Source organism: Lemur catta, chromosome Y (genome assembly GCF_020740605.2).
Source record: "Lemur catta isolate mLemCat1 chromosome Y, mLemCat1.pri, whole genome shotgun sequence".
Classification (NCBI taxonomy): domain Eukaryota; kingdom Metazoa; phylum Chordata; class Mammalia; order Primates; family Lemuridae; genus Lemur; species Lemur catta.
Genome location: NC_059156.1, coordinates 6,327,074 through 6,350,621, shown reverse-complemented (window position 1 = coordinate 6,350,621; position 23,548 = coordinate 6,327,074). Strand labels below are relative to the sequence as shown.

General features: G+C 34.2%; 1 protein-coding gene across 1 annotated transcript in view; it reads left to right on the top strand.

Annotated features, from left to right (window-relative positions):
- Positions 1–23,548, top strand: part of MBTPS2 (membrane bound transcription factor peptidase, site 2) — a 72,509-nt gene that overhangs the window by 12,693 nt on the left and 36,268 nt on the right. The window contains exons 4-5 of the mRNA XM_045538961.1: positions 6,539–6,642; positions 8,599–8,726. Coding sequence (XP_045394917.1) covers positions 6,539–6,642; positions 8,599–8,726 — 232 coding nt within the window. The remainder of the gene's footprint in view (positions 1–6,538; positions 6,643–8,598; positions 8,727–23,548) is intronic.

Genomic DNA, 23,548 nt, shown 5'->3' with positions numbered 1-23,548 from the left:
CTTGAACATTGCGGTACATGGGCTCTGACTTCTATCTTTTGGGTGATTTTACTCTAGTTGGTATATATTGTGTTGATCTATAGAAACTCTGGTTTTCAGAATACAAAATTCTAGGCTGACCATTAACTATGTGTGAGAAGACTGAAATTGTGCCTAAGTTTCTTCTGGATTTATAACGTCTCCTTTGACAAGTCTGTAGTTAGTCTAATGGGCTTTCCTTTGTAAGTTACCTGATTTGTTTGGCCTTACTGCTCATGGATAGTGCTTCTTTCGTGTTAACTTTGGCTAGTTTGATGACTATGTGTCATGGTGATTCCTGTTTGCAGTGAGTCTCCTGAGACTTCTTTGAGCTTCTTGTACTTGGAAATCTATATTTCTAGCAAGGCCAGGGAAATTTTCCTCAATTGTTTCCTCAGAGATTTTTCCAAACCTGTGTATTTCCTTCTTCACCCCCAGGGGTGTCTATGATTCTTATGTTAGGCGTAATACCATATTTCTTGAATGAATTTTCATTTCTAGAAGTTCTTTTGTTTTTTGTTTAATAATTTCTTTAGAGAATTTTTCACACTTCTTTCTTTGTTTTTGTGACTTCTTTGTGTTGGGTTTCTGTTTTCTCTTGTATTTCATTGAACTTCTTTCAAATTTGTATTCAGAATCCATCATCTGTCATTTTAATATGTTTAGGTTGGTATCAGTGGGTAAGGAGAAATTTTTGTGGTGTGCGTGGTTATCTCTTTTCGCTTTGATTTTTCATATTTCTAGAGTTTTTGTTGGTTCCTTTTCATCTGATCTCTCAATCGAGAGCTGAGTGTTCTAGGGCTGGCTTATGGACCTGTCTCCCGAGTCCCCAGAGATTGTTCCCTGACCATGCTAGGGAGAGGAGTACTGGTCCTGAGTTATGTTTGGAGTGCTCTAGCAGGTTTGATGGACCTTTTGGTTTAGACTGCTAAGGCAGCCCCACTCTCAGTGGTGAGCTCTGCTGGTAACACACCCCACCCACAGTGAAACAGGCATCGCAGCAGGGAAACGCTGTGGTCTCCCTGCACTGCTGTCATGTCCTGTGGGCACTTGGTCCTGCCCACCTGCCCAATCCACCAGAAGGCAATCCTGTGAAATGCCACTGCTGCAGCACTACTCTCAGTGGCAGCCTCGGCCTATAATGCTGCAAAGAAACAGGCGTCTCAGCACAGAGACTCCCAGTTGCTGTTGGGTGGGTGGTGGGGGAAGAGGCTATGGTTACAAGCCAGCTTAAGGCCACGTTACTTTCTATAGTGCCAGGCATAGAGGAAGTGTCTAGGTGTAAAAATGCTAAATTTCTGGTTTCAGCTAGCACTCTCCTGGTGAGAGTTTTGTATCCAGTGCTTGCTGGAGTCACCCATGTCAGATACCGGAGTCCCCCTTAACCCTTTCACTGGCTGTAGATATCTCTGGATATGGTCCACACTGCTGTCCTCTCTTCTCTATCTTCCTCTTTCTCAGTTTCTCAGCCCTTCTTGGTGGGGTCCCTGAATGCCTCTGCTGTTTTTCCCTGTGATCCACATCTGAGCCGCAACTGTTCTTCACTCTCCTTAGTCCAGTCTTCTACCCTTCCTCCGGTACAGTCCAACAAGCCATATCTCAAGTCAGCCATCTTCAGTCCAGTTTTACATTTATACTTCTCATTTTCATAAGCCATGAATGATGTGTTTTAATCATTAGTTATTAATGTTAAGTATTAATGATCAGTAGCACAGTTTTTAAAACTCTTCTATTGTGTCCTTTTTTTTAACTAGATCTTCACCAGGAAATTACAAGTCTGTGGTAGAGAACAACAGTCTTTTACTGTGGTAATAGCTATTAGAGGCTAAAAAATTAACTCTAGCAGGCCTCAGAAGTTCTGATTTATTGCTGCAATAAATATTTAGTCAGTGTACACTGGCTTTGTTATGGGTTCTCCATCTATGAAGATAGTATTCATAAAGCTTTTAGTTTATAGGGACAACTGGCATGATTGTGCAACAGTTGGACATTGTTCAAGGTTCTGTGGTAACAGAAAGAAAGAATGCTGATGTGTACCTGGCACTGGAAAGAAAGTAAAGGAGAACTTCAAGAGGAGGAGGAGAAGATTTCACATATCCTGGAGAGGAAAATAGAGAAGGAACCATATAATATGGAAAGTTGAAGGGAATAGTGATGATAGTAATGAAACCTGGTAAAGTTGCAGTGCTTCCTGTGTGAGGTTTTCTGTGTCTAATTTATTCTTGAAAAAGTCCTGAAGAAAGTATTATTATCCCTGATTTACAGATGGAAAAATAAGGTAGAGAGATGTTAAATAATTTGCCCGTGGCCACAGCTGATCAGTGGTGTGACTGATGGACCTACCACTTATCTCAGAGCCTATGAAGCTTCATGCTCTAGTCCTCTTAAGAAAGACCTATCATTTTTCAGGAATATGATTTGTCTAGGAGATGCGTGATGGTAGATTTGGCTTGATGGCAAGAGCACAGGACAATGCAGAAGGTAAGACATGGAATGTAGGTAGAGAACAGATTGTGAAGTTCCATTCTAGGAATTTTTGATTTTTGCCTGTGTGTTACAGATGTGTGTACAATAGACCAAAGAAGGATTAGACCAAAAGAGAGGACTTGGAGTAATTAATATTATAAGTGATGATGATCTAAACTAAATTAGTGGCAGGGAGACTGAAGGGGATTGATTCAAGTGATCTTTTTACAGTACATTTCTGAGGCCTTGGTGAATAATTGAATGTCAATTGGAGAGAAAACAAAGAAGTTAAGCTGCCTTTTTGATTATTAGGTTGGTTATTCATCAAGAAAGAGTATACAAGACAAATAAATAGGGTGGAAGCTAATGTGGCATTGACCTATCAGCTAGGATTAGAATGAGAAAATGTTCCTTGTTTGGAGAAGAAATTATTTCTTCTTTTCTCAGCTCAATTTTTTGTAGAGCTCAGAAAAATTGTTGGTTGTATTGAAGAGCCATGCTTGGAATCAATAAGAAATGAGCTTCCCTCTATAGTTTACTATGCATATTTATGTGTAAATTTAAGTGTATGTCTCCTGATTTGATTATGAGCTCATGCAGCTTAAAGAACATACTTTCTGTTTATTCTATCATTGCCTACAGTTTTTTTCAGCATTAATTTCCAAAAACCTGACATCTGTTTTGTTGAAAGATTAGTATTCTAGTGCACATAATATTCTGTCTCACCATGGCAGGATATATAGAAAATAAGTTACCATTGCTAGCAAATAAGACATATCATGTTGTTGTGCTCACACACTCAATTTACCTCCATACATTCATATTTCCATGATATCCATAAGGTAATAATGGGAACCAAGTCCTATTAGACCAGGCTTACAGTTTTATTTGATATAAAAGTAATGTAACAGAGACAGTTTATAATATAGAGGGTAGTATATGAGAGTTAATCTTAACACATTTGGAAATTTGTTAGGGAAAAGGAAGCTACTAAGTTGAACGAACAGACCCATGACAACATGAGAGTGTAGAAAAGGGACATTTATGTTATCAAGAAAAGTTGCTCAGTAGGGTCTGAGTGAAAAAGTTTTAGGAGATAATGAGATCACAAAAAAGTCAATATTCTTTAACCCTGTACTTTCACATCTAGGACTCAAGATTAAGAAAATGCCTCCAACATAAAGAAAAAGTAATATTTATCAAGCTCTTTATGCTAATGTTTTTTATTGTTGTAATATTAGGAGAAATTGGAAGTAACTGTAATAAATCACAAGTGAAGTGCCTTTAAATTATGGGATTGTCGTTGGATGGAATAGTCTACATATATTTAAAGTAGTGATTAGAAGAATTAATTTCATAACTAAGTGAAAGGACACTTGGAATTAATAGAATTTAGAAAGTGATCCAAGCAGACTTGCTTGAATCTCTTCAGTTATTCAAAGAGGAAAGAAAAATTTTGTACACAAAATAAATTCCAACTGAATTAAAAATAAACTTAAAAATTCATAAAAGAGCTTAAAAGAAAAATAGGTTACTAATCATGTGAAATCAGAATGAAGGAAATGTTATCAATCTAAAATTAATGCCAGAAGTCATAAGAAATTTCATATATTTGGCTACATAAAATTTTATGTATTCATAGAAGTAGAGAGTAGAATGGCTGTTACCATGAGGTGAGGAGAACACAAAATGTGTCAAAGGACACAAAATGTCATTAGACAGGAGGAATAACTCCAAGAGGTTTGTACAGCATGGTGACTACAATTAATAACAATGTATTGAATAGTTCAAAATTGATGAGAATAGATACTAAGTTTTCTATTATAAAAAAGTATGTAAGGTAATGAATGCATATGTTAATTATCTCCATTTGGCCATTCCACATGCATTTATATTTCAAAACTACATGTACACAATAAATATGTACTTTTTGTCAATTGAAAAACAATTTTAAGAAAAATTTTAATTGACAAAAATTTTAAAAATTTAAAATTAATGCATATTTTGATTATAAAATTGTTTATCAAAAATAAAAGGGACTTAACTATACAAGCTGCTACGAGAAAGGAATTCCCTCAAAAGGAAAACTTTAGTTCTAATATCTGAACTGTTAGAAATAAATATATGTAAATTATGTTAGTGATGCCTAACATGACCACTTAGCCTGATTTATGGAATCCCCTAATAGATGGCATTACTTGAAGTGCTTTTTTGTATGTTTGTTAGCCACTAGTCGATCTTCTTTTGAAAAGTTTCTGTTAGTTTCCTTTGCCCACATTTTGATAGGGTTGCTTGATGTTTTTTTTTTTTTTTTTTTTTGGCTGATTTTCCTGAGTTCTGTATAGCTGCTAGTTATCAGCCCTTTATCGGATATATAGCATGTGAATATTTTCTCCCATTCTGTAGATTGTCTGTTTGTTCTTGTGATTGTTTCCTTGGCTATGCAGAAGCTGTTTAATTTGATAGGTCCCATTTATTTATTTTTGTTGTTTCTGTGATTGCCTCTGGGGTCTTCTTCATAAATTCTTTCCCTAAAGGGAAATGCAAATCAAAATCACAATGAGATGTCACTTATCTCCAGTGAGAATGGCCATTATCAAAAAGTCCAAAACAATAAACATTGATGTGGATGCAGAGACAGGAACACTCATATACTGCTGGTGGCTGCAAACTAGTGCAACCTTGGTGGAAAGCAATAGGGTGATATCTCAAAGAGTTTCAAGTAGAACTGCCATTTGACCCAGTAATTCCGTTACCTGGCATCTACCCAAAGGAAAAAAGACATTCTATAAAAAAGATATCTGCGCTAGAATGTTTATAGCTGCACAATTCATTGCAAAGAAGTGGAAACAACCCAAGTGCCCATCAATACATGAGTGGATTAATAAAATGTGGTCTGTATACACCATGGAGTTTTTCTGAGCCATAAAAACAATGGTGATCTAGCACCTCTTATATTATCCCAGATAGAGCTGGAGTCCATTCTACTAAGTGTGAGAATCACCAGAATGGAAAAACAAGCGTAACATGTACTCACCATCATATTGGTATTAAGTGCGTAACACTTAAGTGCACCTATAGTAATAACATTCATCAGGTGTCAGACAGATGGGGAGGAGGAGGAGATGGGTACATAAACACCTAATGGGTGCTGTGCACACCGTCTGGGGGATGGACACGCTTGAAGCTCTGACTCGGGTGGAGCAAAGGCAATATATGTAACCTAAACATTTGTATCCCCGTACTGTGCTGAAATAAAAAGAAAAACTTGGGTGTGATTCTTATAGAAAGATTGTTGGCTGAATAAAAGAAAACGTACAGTGTAGCCATTATAACAGGTGACTTCCTGTGTGTATGCAGTGGTATATACATGTACAACATTTTAGGAGTACAAAATTACAAGGCAACTTTCACTTCGTACACGTGCTTAGCTTATCTATATGTTCCAAATGCTTGACATTCTGCCTTTAATTTTAATATAATATTTATATGTTTCATCAATGCTATTTTTGACTAATGGACAAAATAAAAGAAATGAAGATCATTTGGCTCCTACATTAATAATGTACTTCATTACAGTAGAAATTATCAATTCTCATGTAGCTTAAGAGTATTAAAGAGAAATTACTTGATTAGTATGATAGTTTTTTTGTTGCTGTTTGATACAGCATAAGTATTTGGAAGCTTGCAATAACAATTAAGAAGAACGATTAAGAATTTTAATGAGAATTCCTAAGTCAGGCATTCAGCCTTTGAGGCTGGATGAGTTGCTGACTCCTTCACTGTCACTATGAATTACCAGGCTCCCTGTTTCCTTCCCATGGTGAATGCTTTGAGAAACTAAAGTTTCAACTTTTTAATATGTTTCCTCCTAGTTCAGAAACCTACTGTTTTTGTTTTCTATTAAGGTAAAAATAAAGAACAAAACCATTGGTATTTATATTAGTTTTGGTTTACCAGAACATTCAGCTCAGAGGTTTAAGCTTGAATACAGAGTGAACATCATAGCCTCTTGATACCTACATGTGTTATTTATTATTGTGTCTTTGAACAGGTTCCTGGTATAAATTTACCCATAAACCAAGTTGCTTATTTCTTCACTGCAGTGCTCATTAGTGGTGTTATACATGAAATTGGACATGGGATGGCAGCTATTAGGTAATGATATTTAGCTTTCTCTTTCTACTGCATGAAAACAAGATTTTAACTTAGGAAGATTTGTTACTGAAATCTGCTACCTTTGATACTTCATTATTTTTCCTTTCTTTGGATATTGCATAGCACATATCCACCTTTATCACTTTGAGGTAGCTTATCTTTTATAGAAAAGATTACTATGTGGATGAATACACTCAACCATTTTTGTATCTATACTGTGAGGCTTTCTGTTGCCTTTCCCCAGAATTGTTACTTTCTCCTGTTCTGCTTCAAGGTTTTGTACCCAATTCTTAAGCCTAAACTTTCTTTTTATCTCTGGGTCACAGTGATAATCACTGCACTCAATAGCCCACTTAATCTACCATCTTAGTATTTTCTATGGCTTGTCAGTGCTGAGTTTATTAGCAAGTATCAGAGTCTATCTAGAAACCCAAGTGGAAGATGGAAGGATGAGACATGGGACTTGCTTTAAGTATCATAACCTATTCTTGGTCTTGACTACCCCAAATTTATCATTGAAACTCTACCTGAGCATTTAAAATCCCACTCAATTTATAAAATGATGATTAGGGGAAGAGCAAGTTACAATTCTTCTGTCCTCCACTACTAATTATTGCCATAATGAATAAATATATTTATAGAAATTGTTTTATGCTTTAGATATGTGCCCCAGATAAAAGGGTAAGAACTACTTTCAGAAGATTTAATGACACTCCTTGTTACTTTCTAGTTGCTTATAGCCAAAAGTCTATTGATTGGCAATGAAACCCCAACTTGGTGTAGCAAATACTGTTACACTATGGTGGTTTAAAGGGGTAAATACCTTTTTTATTTACATTTGCTTTGACATAATGTAGTTTTATGACTTAGAGTTTTAAGTGACTATACAACATGTTAAGATTATTTTATTAAGATTATTTTAAGTAGCTATTTGGTCTTACAAGAATTTTGAATGCGGTACTTATTTCTATAGAATTATGAAAAAACTAAGTTAAACTATTACCAATAGGATTTTTAAGGACAATATGGTAGTAACATACTTTATTTTTTTTTGTTGTTGAGACAAAGTCTTTCTCTGTTGCCCGGGGCTAGAGTGCCGTGGCGTTAGCCTAGCTCACAGCAACCTCAAACTCCTGGGCTCAAGCAATCTTTCTGCCTCAGCCTCCCGAGTAGCTGGGACTATAGGAATGCGCCACCATGCCCAGCTAATTTTTTCTATATATGTTTTTTTAGCTGTCCAGATAATTTCTTTCTACTTTTAGTAGAGACAGGGTCTCGCTCTTGCTCAGGCTGGTCTCAAACCCCTGACCTTGAGCGATCCGCCCACCTCGGCCTCCCAGAGTGCTAGGATTACAGGCATGAGCCACTGTGCCCGGCCAGTAACATACTTTAAAGCATTGACTTTTATGTTTAACTGAAATATACTGAGATAAATTTCCACCATTATAATTTTCCAAGAAAAACATAAGTTTATTTGGACAATTTAGTTGGATTATATATTCTACTGTGCCCTTCTGAAAAATAATTGATAATAAACTATCAAATGTTTGTATTTAGTTTCTCAGAGAAGTATTTGCCATCAGTTTATATGTAAAGATTACTTTCAAGCTGTAAGTCCATTTCAGATCCATTGCTTTAAAGAACTGGATTTCACAGATTACCAAATCTACTATAAAACACTATTTTTAAAATGCTGCATACATGTAAGTATGCTCTTTGTTGGTTTGGGTTTTATTTATCCAGGGAAACTTTTTGTTTTTTAAGCAAAAATTTGAATTATAATGAGACATCTTAAGATTGTGTAGTATTAGGTTTCTTCATTATTTTTTTTTAATTTATTTTTTATTTCAGCATATTATGAGGGTACAACTGTCTAGGTTACATATATTGCCTAGTATTGTTTTTATGACAAATGAAAGAGCATTAGCAAATTATTTTTCATATATGATTTCTTAGGGAACAAGTTCGATTTAATGGTTTCGGGATTTTTCTCTTCACCATTTATCCTGGAGCATTTGTTGATCTATTCACTACTCACTTACAACTTATATCACCAGTTCAGCAGCTGAGGATATTTTGTGCAGGTAAACAGATTTTTTTAATGTTTTAAATATGTGGATAGTGTTTGTATGGAAAGTGTGCCCATCAAAAGTGAAAACATCTTGCCTTTTGGTGAGAAAATTTATTTTACAAGACTTCTAGTTAAAAATGACCTTTAATTAAAAATACAATATAAAAACATGGAATAAAAACATTTATTCACTCAACCAGGCAAACTATAGGAAACATAATGAATGTCACATCAGCTGAAATATAGTGAAATTTTTATCAAATCAAGAAACGAACACCAAGAGCAAACCAAGGAGTGAATCAAAATAATATGGGAATGAAAATGATGTTATGCATGAATAATTGGGCAAGCCTTATAGCTTGATCAGAGAAGCAGCCTATTAGGAAATACACACACACACACACACACACACACACACACACACGTGCGCACGCGCGCGCGTTCCCCCCCCCCCCCCATGTTTTAGAGATTTGACCTTATATAGTGTTACTGTTGCTTAAATGCTATTGTTTCTATGTTTGGTACTGGAATCTAAAATCCCAAAGGCAGGCAGTTGGGAAGAATAGATGGATGTTAACTGGAGTGCATAAGGCTGACCTAGAACCTATAAGGACAGATTGAAGTTTTCACAGGGCTCTTGTAACCTGCAAGCCTCCAATTTTTATGATGTGAGTATCCTCCAGGAGAATTGAGAGTTTTCCATTTTGAAGATAATATCATATCAGAGTTGTTGAATGAAGATCTGGTAAGATTTGAAGAGCTGTCAGTCTAGCTGCAAATAAACTAGCAAATAAGCAATAATTCATGGATATAGCAGCCCCAGTACTTTGTGTCCAATACTGACTTTTTTAATATATAAAGATGATAGCTACTATCTCATATCCAGCCTTAAAAATCCCAAGCAAAATGTCTGTTGTATGCATGCTAACCCAGAGCTATGCAGATAGTAGAATTCTAGATTGTTCTAGCTTAGCTAAGACAAATTCATCGTATCTCTGTGTCTATTTAAATGAAAAAAATGACAACTCAACAAGGGTGGAAATAAAATTCTTAAACACATTTTTAATGTAATAAAAACAATAAAATTGTGTAGGTAGAAAGGAAAGGATTTATAAAGAAGTTAAAATACTCAAAATAGAAATGTAATAATAAGCCACAAAAAATTTCTGTGTACATAACAGAAAATTAAAGAAAGTTGGAGTGAAGCATATCTAAATAATATGATTAGTAAAAAATCTTTAGTAAAAATTAGGGATAGCTTGATACTACTTATGGAACTGTGAAACATTCTTGGTTAAATCTAGATGAAAAAGCCCACTAACAGCCATCACAGATTTTATAAATGGTATTCTGGAATTATTTTAGTCAGTGCGATTAAATAAAACAAAAATTTAAGATATAAATATTAGGGTTTAATTAGACACAGAAGGTCCATGGTGTGAGGAAGTGCCATCTTGATGAAAGAGGATACTGAGAAAACAAGCATAAGTGCATTCTGGAAAAGATAGCAATTCTCAGTAAAGATATAAAATCTTAGGAAAGAAATAGAAGATACAAAGAATTAAATGAAAATTTTAGACCTGAAAAATACAACCAAAATAAACCCTATGCAACTGATTTAGAAATTCTGCTTTTTTTCCTAAGTACTAGTGTGTTCCAAATTTCTGCAAATAATTCATTATAATTTTGCTTTTAATGAAGATATGAAAGCAATATATAATCTTGAAGTGGTGAAGGATTGATACAAAAGAATCATTTAGGAAAATATTGTTAAATTACACACACCAGAATATAAATATCCATAATGGAAATCCTAATCCACACCAAAGAGTAAACTCTAGGGGAAGGATACAAATTTGTTACAAAGGACCTATTTGTTAATAGTTTAAACACTTATAAATTGGTAAGAATAAGACACTCTAGAAGAGTGCATAGAAACAAACAGTTTACTGTCAGAGGAAATACAAATAACCTTTTAATAAACTTGGAAAATGTAGAAGTTAATCATAAGGAAATACAAATCAAAACAGTGAGATTTCACTTTTTACTTAACAGATGGGTAAACAAAAAATTAAATAAAATTTTGATTATATCTACTGTTGTTTAGAGATTACAGAAATGTTCATTTCTATATGTTGTTTATGGGAACATAATACAAATTCAGAGGAAAACAATTGCCATGTCTATCAAACATTCTTTTTTACTTCAGATACAATTCACACATTTTCATCTCACTGTAAAGAAGCCCCATGCACATTAGCAGAAACTCTCTCTTCCCACCTTCCCCTAGCCACTAGCAACAACTTATTTGCTTTCTGTCTCTATGGATTTGTCAAATCTGGATGCTTAATGTAAATGTAATTACACAATATGTGATATTTTGTATCTAGCTTCTTTCAGTTAGTATAATGAAATTTCTATATATTGTAGCATGTATCAGTACTTTATTTCTTTAATGGCCGAATAATCTGTTGTATATCTGTGCCATATTTGGTTTACATGTTCATGAGTTGATGGACATTTTAATTGTTTTTGCCATCACTTTTGTGAATAATGCTGCTGTAAGCATTTGTTTAAACACCTGTTTTCAATGTTTTTGATTATATGCCTAGGAATGGAATTTCTGGATAATGTGGTTTATATGTTTTAATACACATATTTTGACCTACCTTGGTAATTTTCACACTTTTGAACAGACACATAGTCATTTAGAGGTATATCAGTGTAAACAGGCATTGCCATGTTATTTAGATGTAAAAGTTAGAAAATGATAATTTAAATGATTTTTAGTAAGGAACTTGCAAATTCATATATTAATAAAATGGATTATTTGGTAGCAGATGAAAGGTAAGATATAAGTTGTATAGATATTAAAAATATTCAAAATAGTAACTGAAAAAGCAATAAGCAGAATCTAATAATTTTATGCCATTAGCATTTTTAAAAATGTATCTCTATTGTGTGATAGAAAAGATTGCCCACTGTGTTCTGGGCCAGACCTTGTCTGGATATTTCTATAATTTAAACTTCCTAATTACAATAGAAACAATCTGGATGAATATTTTACAACATGAAAAAACGTATTGGCTAGGATATCAGTTTGCGTATTATAACAAAACTTAAAAGTAGTAACTATGGTTTAACCTTTAATCAGACATTCCAAATGTAAGTAGTTTGGTGCTAAGGTGATATTTTATGATTTGGAGAACAGGCCCTTCCTGTCTTGTTAGGTTTTCTTTTCTCAGCAGCTTCTGTGTCATGTACTCAGCTCTGATTCCAATTCCCTCCATCATATATACATTCCAGATACTAAGAAGGAGTTTCCCATCACTTCCGTTCACATACTTTTGTCCCAAATGCAGTACCCAACCACACTCAGTTTCATGGAAATCTAATAAATGTCTTCAGGTTAAATTTCTATCATTATGGAAGAATGGTTCTCAGTGAGTGGTATTATCACCCTACTGAAACTGGTTGAATGTGTGGGATAGCATTTTTCATTGGTTGTCCAAGGGACTAGAGAGAACTCAAAAAATTAATGGGAGGGAGTCAGAACTACTAAACATCTTGTTATTTAAGGGAGAGACATGTCTAATAATCGTCCTATTTAAAGTGTTGGTAGTCCATCCTCATGATCACCTCACCACTTCTCACTGACTAGCTAGAAAAACACTTCAGTAAAGTAATGAGAGAATAGCTATTAAAGTGGTTTAGCCAATCAGCTGTACCATGTGATATAAGATTTTTAAAAATAAATGAGTGTTAAAAACTATAAAATTATATCTTAGAAAGCCTCTATGTTTATCTTTATGTGTGGATATAGGCATATAAGCAAGAAGCAGCATAGACCAACACTGCCTGTAACTCAACACAACAAATCATTCTTCATTGTTAGAATGATTTCTTAAAGTAATTTTATGTAATGCATAATCTTCTTTAAACTACTTTTTAAAATATTATGTATTCAGAATATTTCCTATTTTATACTCCTGAATAAATAATTATGTGTATGTATGTTTATATTCTTATGAGAATATATTTGGAGAAGGGTATTGAGGAATCATTATGGTTACTTTTACCATTTCTATACTGTTTATTTTTTTTTACAATGGTCACTTTGTTTTCAAAATATTAACAATAGATGAACATATACTAAATTGAATTTTCCCCTTTTACCTCAGAGTTGGAACATAGTGTCCAAATTAAGACTAAGAAAATTACATGCCCCCCCAGTCTAAGTAATAATTGAGTCTGTATGTCTCCCTCTGTGCTCAGCAACTGGCCTAGAATGGGTCGTATTACTTCAGCCATTATCTAGCCCACCAGTTCTTCCATCCCTGGTTGTCTAATAAGACTTGAAAAAGAGGAAAACAGAAGACTGGGAGTTATGAGTTATTAGAATAGGGGAAATTGAGTAGCTTTACCCTCCCGCTTTTCTAGGTGCTACGACAGGGTACTTATTTCCCTTGCCCTAGAACCAAAAGAGAAGCTCAGAAATTTGGGATTGGATATATGAAGAATTTGGTATTAGTCCCAGTTAGATATGTTCTGAGCCACAGAGTATCTAAACTCAACCTAGTACTTTCAACAAATTGAAAGAAAGCTTAAGAAGGAATATCTTGAGTAAGCTTATCATATATTCCTGAATTACGAATGAACATAAACTATGAAAAAGTTCTTGCAATATTTTGAGAAAGAAATATAAACATATAGCCACTATCTAGTACCTAGTTTTTATTTTAAAATTTGGACCAAATATACTTTAATTGTCTCAAAAGTGTCCTTTAATTTTTTTCTACAAAATCATGCTTACATACTGACACTGTGCCAATGAGGGGTGATAGATTGATGATAAATATTCACACATATATATGTTTACATTTACATGGACATAATCCCTACTCTTTTTCAGCATATTATGGGGGTACAAATGTTTAGGTTACATGTATGACCTTTGCCCCACCCAAGTCAGAGTGTCAAGCATGTAGAGACTCAGATGGTGTGCACCACACTCATTAGATGTGATTATACCCATCCCTTCCTGCCCTAAACCAATGAATGTTGCTACCATATGTGCAGATAAGTGTTGATTAATTAATACCAATTTGATAATGAGCACATGTGGTGCTTGTTTTTCCATTCTTGTGATATGTCCCTTAGTAGAACAGGCTCCAGCTCTATCCAGGGTAATACAAGAGCTGCTACATCACCACCGTTTTTTGTGGCTGAGTAGTACTCCATGGTATACATATACCACATTTTATTAATCCATCTATGTATTGATGGGCACTTGGGTTGTTTCCATATCTTTGCAATTGTGAATTGTGCTGCTGTAAACATTCTAGTGCAGATGTCCTTTTTATACAATGTGTTTTTTTTTCCTTTGCATGGCTGTCTTGTAATGGGATTGCTGGATCAAATGATAGTTCTACTTGTAGCTCTTTGAGATATCTCCATATTCCTTTCTGTAGAGGTTGTACTAGTTTACAGTCTTACCAGAGGTGTATAAGTATTCCTACTTTTCCACACCCATGCCAACATTTATTGTTTTGGGACTTTTTGATAAAAGCCATTCTCACTGGGGATAAGTGATATCTTATTGTGGTTTTGATTTGCATTTCCCTGATGATTAGAGACGTTGAGCATTTTTTCGTATGTTTTTTTGGCCATCATTCTTTCTTCTTTTGAAAATTTTCTGTTAAGTCCTTTGCCCATTTTTTTATACAGTTTGAGTTTGTGTTGCTGATTTTCCTGAGTTCAGTATACCTTTTAGTTATCAGCCCATTATTGGATGTGTAGCATGCAAATATTTTCTCACATTCTATAGGTTGTCTGTTTCCTCTCATGGTAGTTTCCTTGGTTGTGCAAAAGCTTTTTAATTTGATCAGGTTCCATTTATTTATTTTTGTTGTTGCTGTGATTGCCTTTGGGGTCTTCTTCATAAATTCTTTGCCTAGGCCAATGTCTATAAGAATTTCTTCAACATTTTTTTTCTAGAATTCTTATAGTTTCATGCCTTAGGTTTAAGTCTGTTATCCTCCTTGAGGTGATTTTTTTGAGAGGTGAGAGGTATGGATCCTGTTTTAGTCTCCTACATGGGGATATCAAATTTTCTCAGCACCATTTATTGAGTAAGGATTCTTTTCCCCAGTATATGTTTTGTCTGTCTGTGAAAGATGAGATGGCTATATGAGAAGGATTTTATATCTGGGTTCTCAATCCTGTTCCATTGGTCTGTGTCTCTGTTTTTGTGCTAGTACCATGCTGCTTTAGTTACTACAACCTATAGTATACCTTGAAGTCCGGTAAATTGATGCCCCCTAATTTTTTCTTTTTGTTTTTGCTATATAGGGTCTTTTCTAATTCCATACAAAATGTAGAATTATTTTTTCTCGATCTGCAAAAAAATGATGTTGGTATTTTAATAGGAATTACATTGAATCTGTAAATCACTTTGGGTGGTATAGACATTTTAACAATATTGATTCTGCTGATCCATGAGCATCGTATGGTTTTCCACCTGTTTACATTGTCTTTTATTTTCTTCCTCAGTTTTGTAATTCTCCCTGTAGAGGTTTTTGACCTCTGTGGTTAAAATATATTCCCAGGTATTTCCTTTTCTTTGTTGCTATTATGAAGGTTATTAAGTCTTTGATTTGGTTTTCAGTTTCACTGTTGTTGGCGCATATGAATGCTACTGATTTGTGTACATTGATTTGGTAAAGTGAGACTTTGCTAAATTTTTTTATTAATTCTAGTAGTCTCATGGCAGAATCTTTGAGGTTTTCTAGATACAGGATCATATTGTCAGTATGGAACAACATGGTTTGACCTCTTCTGCCCCCATTTGGATGCCCTTGATTTCCTTCTCTTGTTCATTGCTCTGGGTAGGACTTCCAGTACTATGCTGAATAAAAGTAGTGATAGAGGGCAACCTTGTCTGGTTCCAGTTCTAAGCAGAAATAATTTTAGTATTTTCCTGTTCAGTATGATGTTGGCTGTTGGTTTATCAGATAAGACTTTTATAATTTTTAGGTAAGTCTTGTTTTGTTAGGTAAGCCTATTTTGTTAAGTGTTCTTGTCATAAAAGTGTGCTGGATTTTGTCAAAATGCTTTCTCTGCATCTGTTGACAGGATTGTTTGGTCTTTGTTTTTATTTCCATTTATATGGTGAATTACATTTATAGATTTATGTATGTTAAACCATCCCTGCATCACTAGGAGGAAGCCCCACTGGGTTGTGATGGATTAACTTTTGATAATTTGGTTTGCTAGGATTTTTTGAGAATTTTTCCATCTATATTAATGAGGGATATTGGTCTGTAGTTTTCTTTTTTTGTTGAGTCCTTTCCTGGTTTTGGTATCAGAGTGACGTTGGCTTCATAAAACTTGTTGGGGAGGATTCCTTCCTCTTCAGTGTAGTGGGATAATTTCTGCAGAATTGCACCATGCATCTTCTCAGACCACAGTGGAATAAAGTTAGAAATCAACTCCAACAGAAACACATCTCTACATAAAGTCAGGGAAACTAAAAAACCTTCTAATGAATGACCATTGGATTGAGGAAATTAAGATGGAAAGTGAAAGATTCTTTGAATTAAATGATAAAGGAGACAAGGTATCAAAATTTGTTGGACACCGGTAAAGCAGTCCTGAGAAGAAAATTTATATCCATAAGTGTCTACATCCAAAAGACAGAAAGATCACAAATCAATAATCTAATCAATCATCTCGAGGAACTGGAAAAGGATGAGCAAACCAACCCCAAACCCAGGAGAAGGAAAGAAATAACCTAGATCACAGCAGAACTAAATGAAATCAATAATAAAAAAATATACAAAAGATTAGTAAAACAAAATGTTGGTTCTTTGAAGAAATAAACAAAATTGACATGCCCCTTGCTAGATTAACCTGAAGCAGAAAGGAAAGGACTCTAATAAGTTCAATCAGGAATGAAAAAGGATAAATTACAACTCCCCTGGAAATGCAAAATATCATCTGTGAATGCCATAAAAATCTCTATGCACATAAACTTGAAAATGTGGAGGAAATGACAAATTCTTAGAAACACAAAGTCTCCCTAAGCTCAATCAGGAAGAAATAGAATTCCTGAACAGACCAATATCAAGTACCAAAATTGAAGCATTAATAAAAAAACTTCCTAAAAAGAAAAGTCCCAGACCGGATGGTTTCACACCCAAATTTTACCAGACCTATAATTCCTACTCTTTTAAAACTTTTTTTAAGTCTTTATTTAATTTTGTTTTTTAATATTTTGAAGGAATATTTGTTTTTATAATTCAGATAAAATTAATATAGAAGTCATTTTTACCATTTAAAAAGTGTATATATAGTTTTTTGTATATTCATAGTGTTATGCAACCATAACCATCAAATCAAAATATTTTCCTCACCCTAAAATGAATCCCTGTACCCATAGAGCAGTCTGTTCTGTTTCACCCTCTTCCTGGCATGCATTGATCTTTCTGTTTCTATGAATTTATCTATTTTAGCCATTTCATAATCATTCCAATAAATGGCCTTTTGTGTGGCTTCTTTCATTTATCATAGTGTTTTCAGGTTTCATCCATGTTGTAGCATATGGCAATACTTCTGGTTGAACTATGTGTTTTGTTTTTTATGTGGATAGACCATAATTATTTACTCATTCATCACTGAAGTGATGACATTAGCTTGTCTTTATTTTTTGGCTATTGTGCATAATGCTGCTATGAACATTTGACACAAATTTTACTTAAATACCTTTTTTAAATTGTCTATGATATAGTCCCCAGAGTTGAACTGCTGAGTTATATGATGTTTTTAACTTATTGTGGAGCCACAAAACTGTTTTGCACAGTGGCTGACCATTTTACTGACTATTTTACATTCCCACTAGCAAGGTAGAAGGATTCTAATTTTTTCATGCCATTGCTACTTCTTCTTTTTCTTTAAAAATAATTGCTGAGCTGTTGAATGTGAAGGAATATCTTATTATGATTTTTATTTGATGTTTCCAAATCACTAGTGATGTTAGTCATCTTTCATGCACTTCTTGGTCATTTTTATGTCTTCTTTGGAAAAACATACATTCAAATGGTTTTCCATTTTTGAATTGTGTTGCTTCCTCTTAGTGTGAGAAATCATTGTATGTCCTGGAGATATATGTGTATATAGGCAAAATATAAATCAGCAAAAATATCAGAAAAAATATATATCTAATAATAATATGTTCAATGTATCATTTTTGCCCGTGTTGGGAGAGTTTTTTTTTTTTTCTCTCTCATTTTTGTGATAGTGTTCCTTACTGAAGAGAGGTTTAATTTGGATGAAGTTCAATTTACCTACTTTGAACTTTGGTGTTTTAAAAACACTACTGCCAAGAAGGACAAAGTAAGATGACTTTATCAAACTCTCCAGTAGTCATCTTCCCACAGAAACATTAACTTGAAAATCACTGATGCACAAATATACCTTCAAAAGAGCTAAGGAAACCAGATGAGAGAACATCATACCTATTTATAGCATAATAAGGGAGGCATTGGAGAAGATAAAAGGGCAGTTTTTCGTTACTGTGTCACCCCTCCCCAAAGCCCAGACAGCACATCATGGAGATGCCAACTGTTTGGGGGAAGGGAAAGGATATGAGCATAGGACTTTGTGTTTGGCCTTAATTCTGGGCCCACTACAATAAAACCTAGCAATTTGAAGATTCTCACATCTGTATTTCAGGCTGTTACCCATGCACTGAGCCTCTGCCTACACTGGCACTGGATAGGAACCTGTAGCACCTGCAAGATGGATTCAAGTTCTGGACTACATCACCAACTGCAATAGCCTTGGGTTTGGCCAAAGATTAATTATAGACAGTTCACTGTGGTCGTGGCTTTGGGTGCCCACCAGCACTGTACCAACCTCAGCAGCCATGGGATTTTAGTCTGAGCCATGCTGCCCACAGTGTTCTTGAGCTTAGAGCAAGCATCCCCTAGCACTGTGCACATTGACAGTTAGCACAAGGATTACAAACAGAAACCAGAAGTCACCAATGGAAAAAATAAGATGCCCACCGATTAACTGGAGAGAGTGAGGTGTATACACTCAAGAGAAAGAATTCAAAATTGCTGTTTTAACGAAGTTCAGTGAATGTTAGGAAATACAGAGAATTGAAATACACAGCATAGAAATTTAACAAAGAAATTGAAATAATTTTTAAAAGGCAAAGAAAATCTCAAGGCTAAAAAATATAATGAAAATACTGGAAAATGCAATAGAGGGTATCAACAGTGGAACTGAACAGGTGAAGAATGACTGTGAATTCAAAGACAAGTTTTTTGAACAGATATAGGGGGCAAAAGGAAAGGAATGAGGAAAGCTTACAGGAACTATGGGACAGGATCAAAAGAATAAATATATATGTGTTCCAGTGGGACAAGAGAAAGATAAAGGGGTGGAAAGTTTATGTAAAGAAATAATTGCAGAAGACTTTCCAAAATGGGAGAAATATGTAATATCCAGGGACAGGAAAGTCAAAAGTATCCAATCAGATTCACTCTAAAATAAAACTACTCAATGACTACTCGGTGTAATCGAACTGTCAGATACAGAGGATCCTACAAGCAGCAAGGAAAAAGGACCAAATAACATATGAGGAAATGCCACTGTACCATGCATCACACTTAGCAGAAATATTACCATCCAAGAGAAAATGGAGTAATATATTCTAGATGGTGAAGGTAAAAAAAAAAGTGTGATGATCTATACTGTGCCCAGCAAAGCTGTCCTTTACAAATGGAGAGATAAAGTTGGGGGCATTCATTACTACCAGACCTTTCTTATAATAAATGCTAACCAGATTTCTTCAAGCTGAATGTAAGTGATATTAATGAATAACATGAAAACATATGAAAGTGTAAAACTCACTGGTAAAGGTAAATACAGGCAAATCAGAATACTCTAATAATGTAGTGGTGGTATGTAAATATCATATCCTTAGTATGAAGTTTAAAAGACCCATTAGTAAAAATAATAATCATAGTAATTAAGAGATAATACAACATAAGAAGATGTAAATTATGACATCAAAAATTCAAGGTTGTAGGTTGAGTTAAAATGTAGAATTTGTTTTATGTAACCAGAGATAACCTGCAATCTTAATGAGCTGTTAAAATCATAAGAATTTTTTGTAAGCCTTGTGGTGGCCATTAAGCAAATACCTATATACAATAAATAAAAAAACCAAGGAATCAGGCCAGGCACGGTGGGTCACGGCTGTAATCCTAGCACTCTGGGAGGCCAGGGCAGGAGAATCGTTTGAACTCAGGAGTTCGAGACCAGTTTGAGCAAGAGTGAGACCCCGTCTCTACTAAAAATAGAAAGAAATTATATAGACAGCCAAAAATATATAGAAAAAATTAGCCGTGCATGGTGGTGCATGCTTGTAGTCCCAGCTACTGGGGAGACTGAGACAAGGAGGATCACTTGAGCCCAGGAGTTTGAGGTTGGTATGAGCTGGGTTGACGCTGGGTTGATGCACTCTAGCCCGGGCAACAGAGTGAGACTGTATCTCAAAAAATAAATAAATAAAATAAAATAAAAAGCAAGGAATCAAAACAAATTACTAGAGAAATTTAGTTAATAAAATAGGATGAGAGTAAGAGAAAAAAAAGAAAGGATCAACAAAACAACTAGAAAATAATTAACAAAATGGCAGTATTAAGTCCTTACCTAACAATAATGGCTTTGAATGTAAATGGACTAATTTCTCTCATTAAAATATATGTAGTGGGTGAATGAGTTTTGGTAAAAACATGACCCCAAAACTTGCTGCCTATAAAAGACTTACTTCACCTGCAACTGCATACACACTGAAAGTGAAGTTTAGGAAAAAGATATTCTATGCAAATAAAAACCAAAGAACAATCATAGTTATAACAAATAGAATAGCCTTTACGGCAAACTGTAAAAAGAGACAAAGAAGTTTATTATGTAATGACTAAAAGGCAATTAAGCACCAGAATATAACATTTGTGTGTATAAGTACACACACGCATGTACAATGTATTAAGCAAATATTGGTAGATCTGAAAGGAGTAGAGTGCAATAAATAAAAGGAGGCTTCAACACCCAACTTTCAACATATTATCCAGACATCTGCACATATCATCCAGACAGAAAATCAAAAAGAAACGTAAGATCCAAACTGCAATCTAAATTAATTAGACTTAACATAGTTACAAAACGTTTTATCTAACAGCTATACAATACACATTCTTTTCACCTTCCCATGGAACAATCTCCAGGATGGACCATCATAAAACAATGTTAAGAAGATTGAAATTATATTAAGTATCTTTTTCTAACCAAAATAATATAAAGTGAGAGATTAATAACAGGAGAATTTTGGAGACCACAGATAAACAAAATTAAACACTATGCTCCCCAAAACAAGTAAGTCAGTGAAGAAAGTAAAAGATAATTTAAAAAAAAAAGACACATGAAAAAGGGAACACTATAACAAACCTATGAGATACAGCAAAAGTAGTTCTCAGAGTGTAGTTTTGCAATAAGTGCCTATCTCAAAACACGAAAGAAAGAAATTCTCAAACAAATCCAATGTTATACTACAAGGAACTAGAAAAATAAGGATAATCTCAACCCAAACTAATATAAGGAAGGAAAGAATAAAGATCGGAACAGAAATAAATGAAATACAATATAGAAAAAGAAAAAGTAATAAAAAAATCAACAAAACAAAGACGGGTTTTTTTGAAAGGATAAAAATTAACAGAACTTTAGCAAGACTTAGGAAAAAAGAGATGACTCAAATAAAATCAAAAATAAAAAAAGATATTACAACTGATACCACACAAATATAAAAGATTGTAGGCGACCTTTATGAACAATTACATCCACCAAAAGTGGATAATCTAGAAGAAATGATTAAGTTCCAAGACACACACAAGGTACCATGATTACATTGTGAAAAAATAGAAAACACAGATAGACCAGTAAGGACTAAGGGAATTGAATCAATTTTAAAAAAAGTCTCTTTTCAAAGAAATATTAAGGATTTGTTGGCATCACTGTTGAATTCTACCAAATGTTTAAAGAAGAGCTAATACCAGTTGTTTTCAAACTATTTTTAAAAGAAAGAGAGAATAATTCCAAATGCGTTCTGTCAAACATAACCATGATACCAAAACCAAAGAAATAACAAGAAAAGGAAACTACAGGACAATATTCCTAATGAACATAGATCCAAAAAGCCTCAGCAAACTACTAGCAAACTTTATTCAACAGCACATTAAAGAAATCATCACCAGAATCACAGAGCATTCACTACACTGATGCAAGTGTGCTTCAACCTCTGCAAATCAGTATATGGTACATATGTAAAAAACAAAGCTAACATCACACTTAATGGGAAAAAAATTCAAACCTTTTCTCTAACATCTGGAACAAGACAAAGATGCTCCCTTTCAAAAGGATAGAAGTGCTGACCGAGAAATTACGCAAGAGAAGGAAATAAAAGATGTCCAAACCGCAAAGGAAGAATGTAAATTGGCCTCTTCCAGACATGATCTTATAGCTAGAAGCCCTAAACACTTCACCAAAAAAATTATAAGAATTAAGAAACAAATTTAGTAAAGTTGAATATAAAAGCAGTATACAAAAATCAGTAGTGTTTCTCTGTGCGAATAGCAAACTGTCTGAAAAAGAAACAAAAAATTTCATTTACAGTAGCTCTAAATAAATAAAATACTTAGGAATAGATTTCACCAGGAACGTGGAAGATCTTTATACTTATATGACATTGATGAAAAAAACAGAAGACACAAATTAGTGCAAAGATATATTAATTCATAAGGAGAATAGATATTGTTAAAATATTCTTACCCCCAAAGCTATCTGCAGATTCAGTGCAATTCCTATCAAAGTGTTTGATTTTCTTTAAAGTAACAGAAAGGCATAATTCTAAATTGTGTATGGAACCTCAAAATCCCCAAAATAGCCAAAGCAAAGTTGAGCAAAAAGAATAAAGCTAGAGATACCACACTACCTGACTTTCAAATATAGTATAAATCTGTAGTAAAAAGCAGCATGCTACTGACATAAGAAGAGATGCATAGAACAATTGAAAAGAATAGAAAGCCCAGAAATAAATCTGTACATTCACAGCTAAATAATTTTTGAGAGGGTACCAAGGGCACACAATGGAGAAAAGACAATCTTCAATAAATGGTGTTGCGAAAACTGTATATGCTTGTGCGGAAAAATGAAAATAGACCCTTACCTTTGTGTATGTGTGGAAATGAACTTAAAATGGATTAAAGGTATAAATGTAAGGCCCAAACTATGAAACTGTAGAAGAAAACATAGGGGAATAACTTCATAACATTAGACTGCAATGATTATTTGGATAGAACTTCAAAAGTACGGGCAACAAATGCAAAAAATGGGCAAATGGGATTACATCAAGTCCTAAAGCTTTTGCACACCAGGATGGTTTACAAGACATACTAAAGGGAGTTTTCAATCTGAAAGAAAAGGATGCTAATGAGCAATAAAAAAATCATCTGAAGGTATAAAACTAACTGGCAAAATCAAGTGCACAGAGAAATATAGAATACTCTAGCATTCTAATTGTGTAAACCACTTATATCTGTAGTAGGAAACTATAAGAGAAACGCATCAAAAATAATACAACAATTTGTTAAAATATAGGTGATAGAAAAAATACAAATGAATATGACAAAAAATCAAAAGTGTAGGGGAGGGAGTTAAAAGTGTCAAGTTTTTAAATTTTTCTTTGCTTTTTTTGTGATCAGAATAATT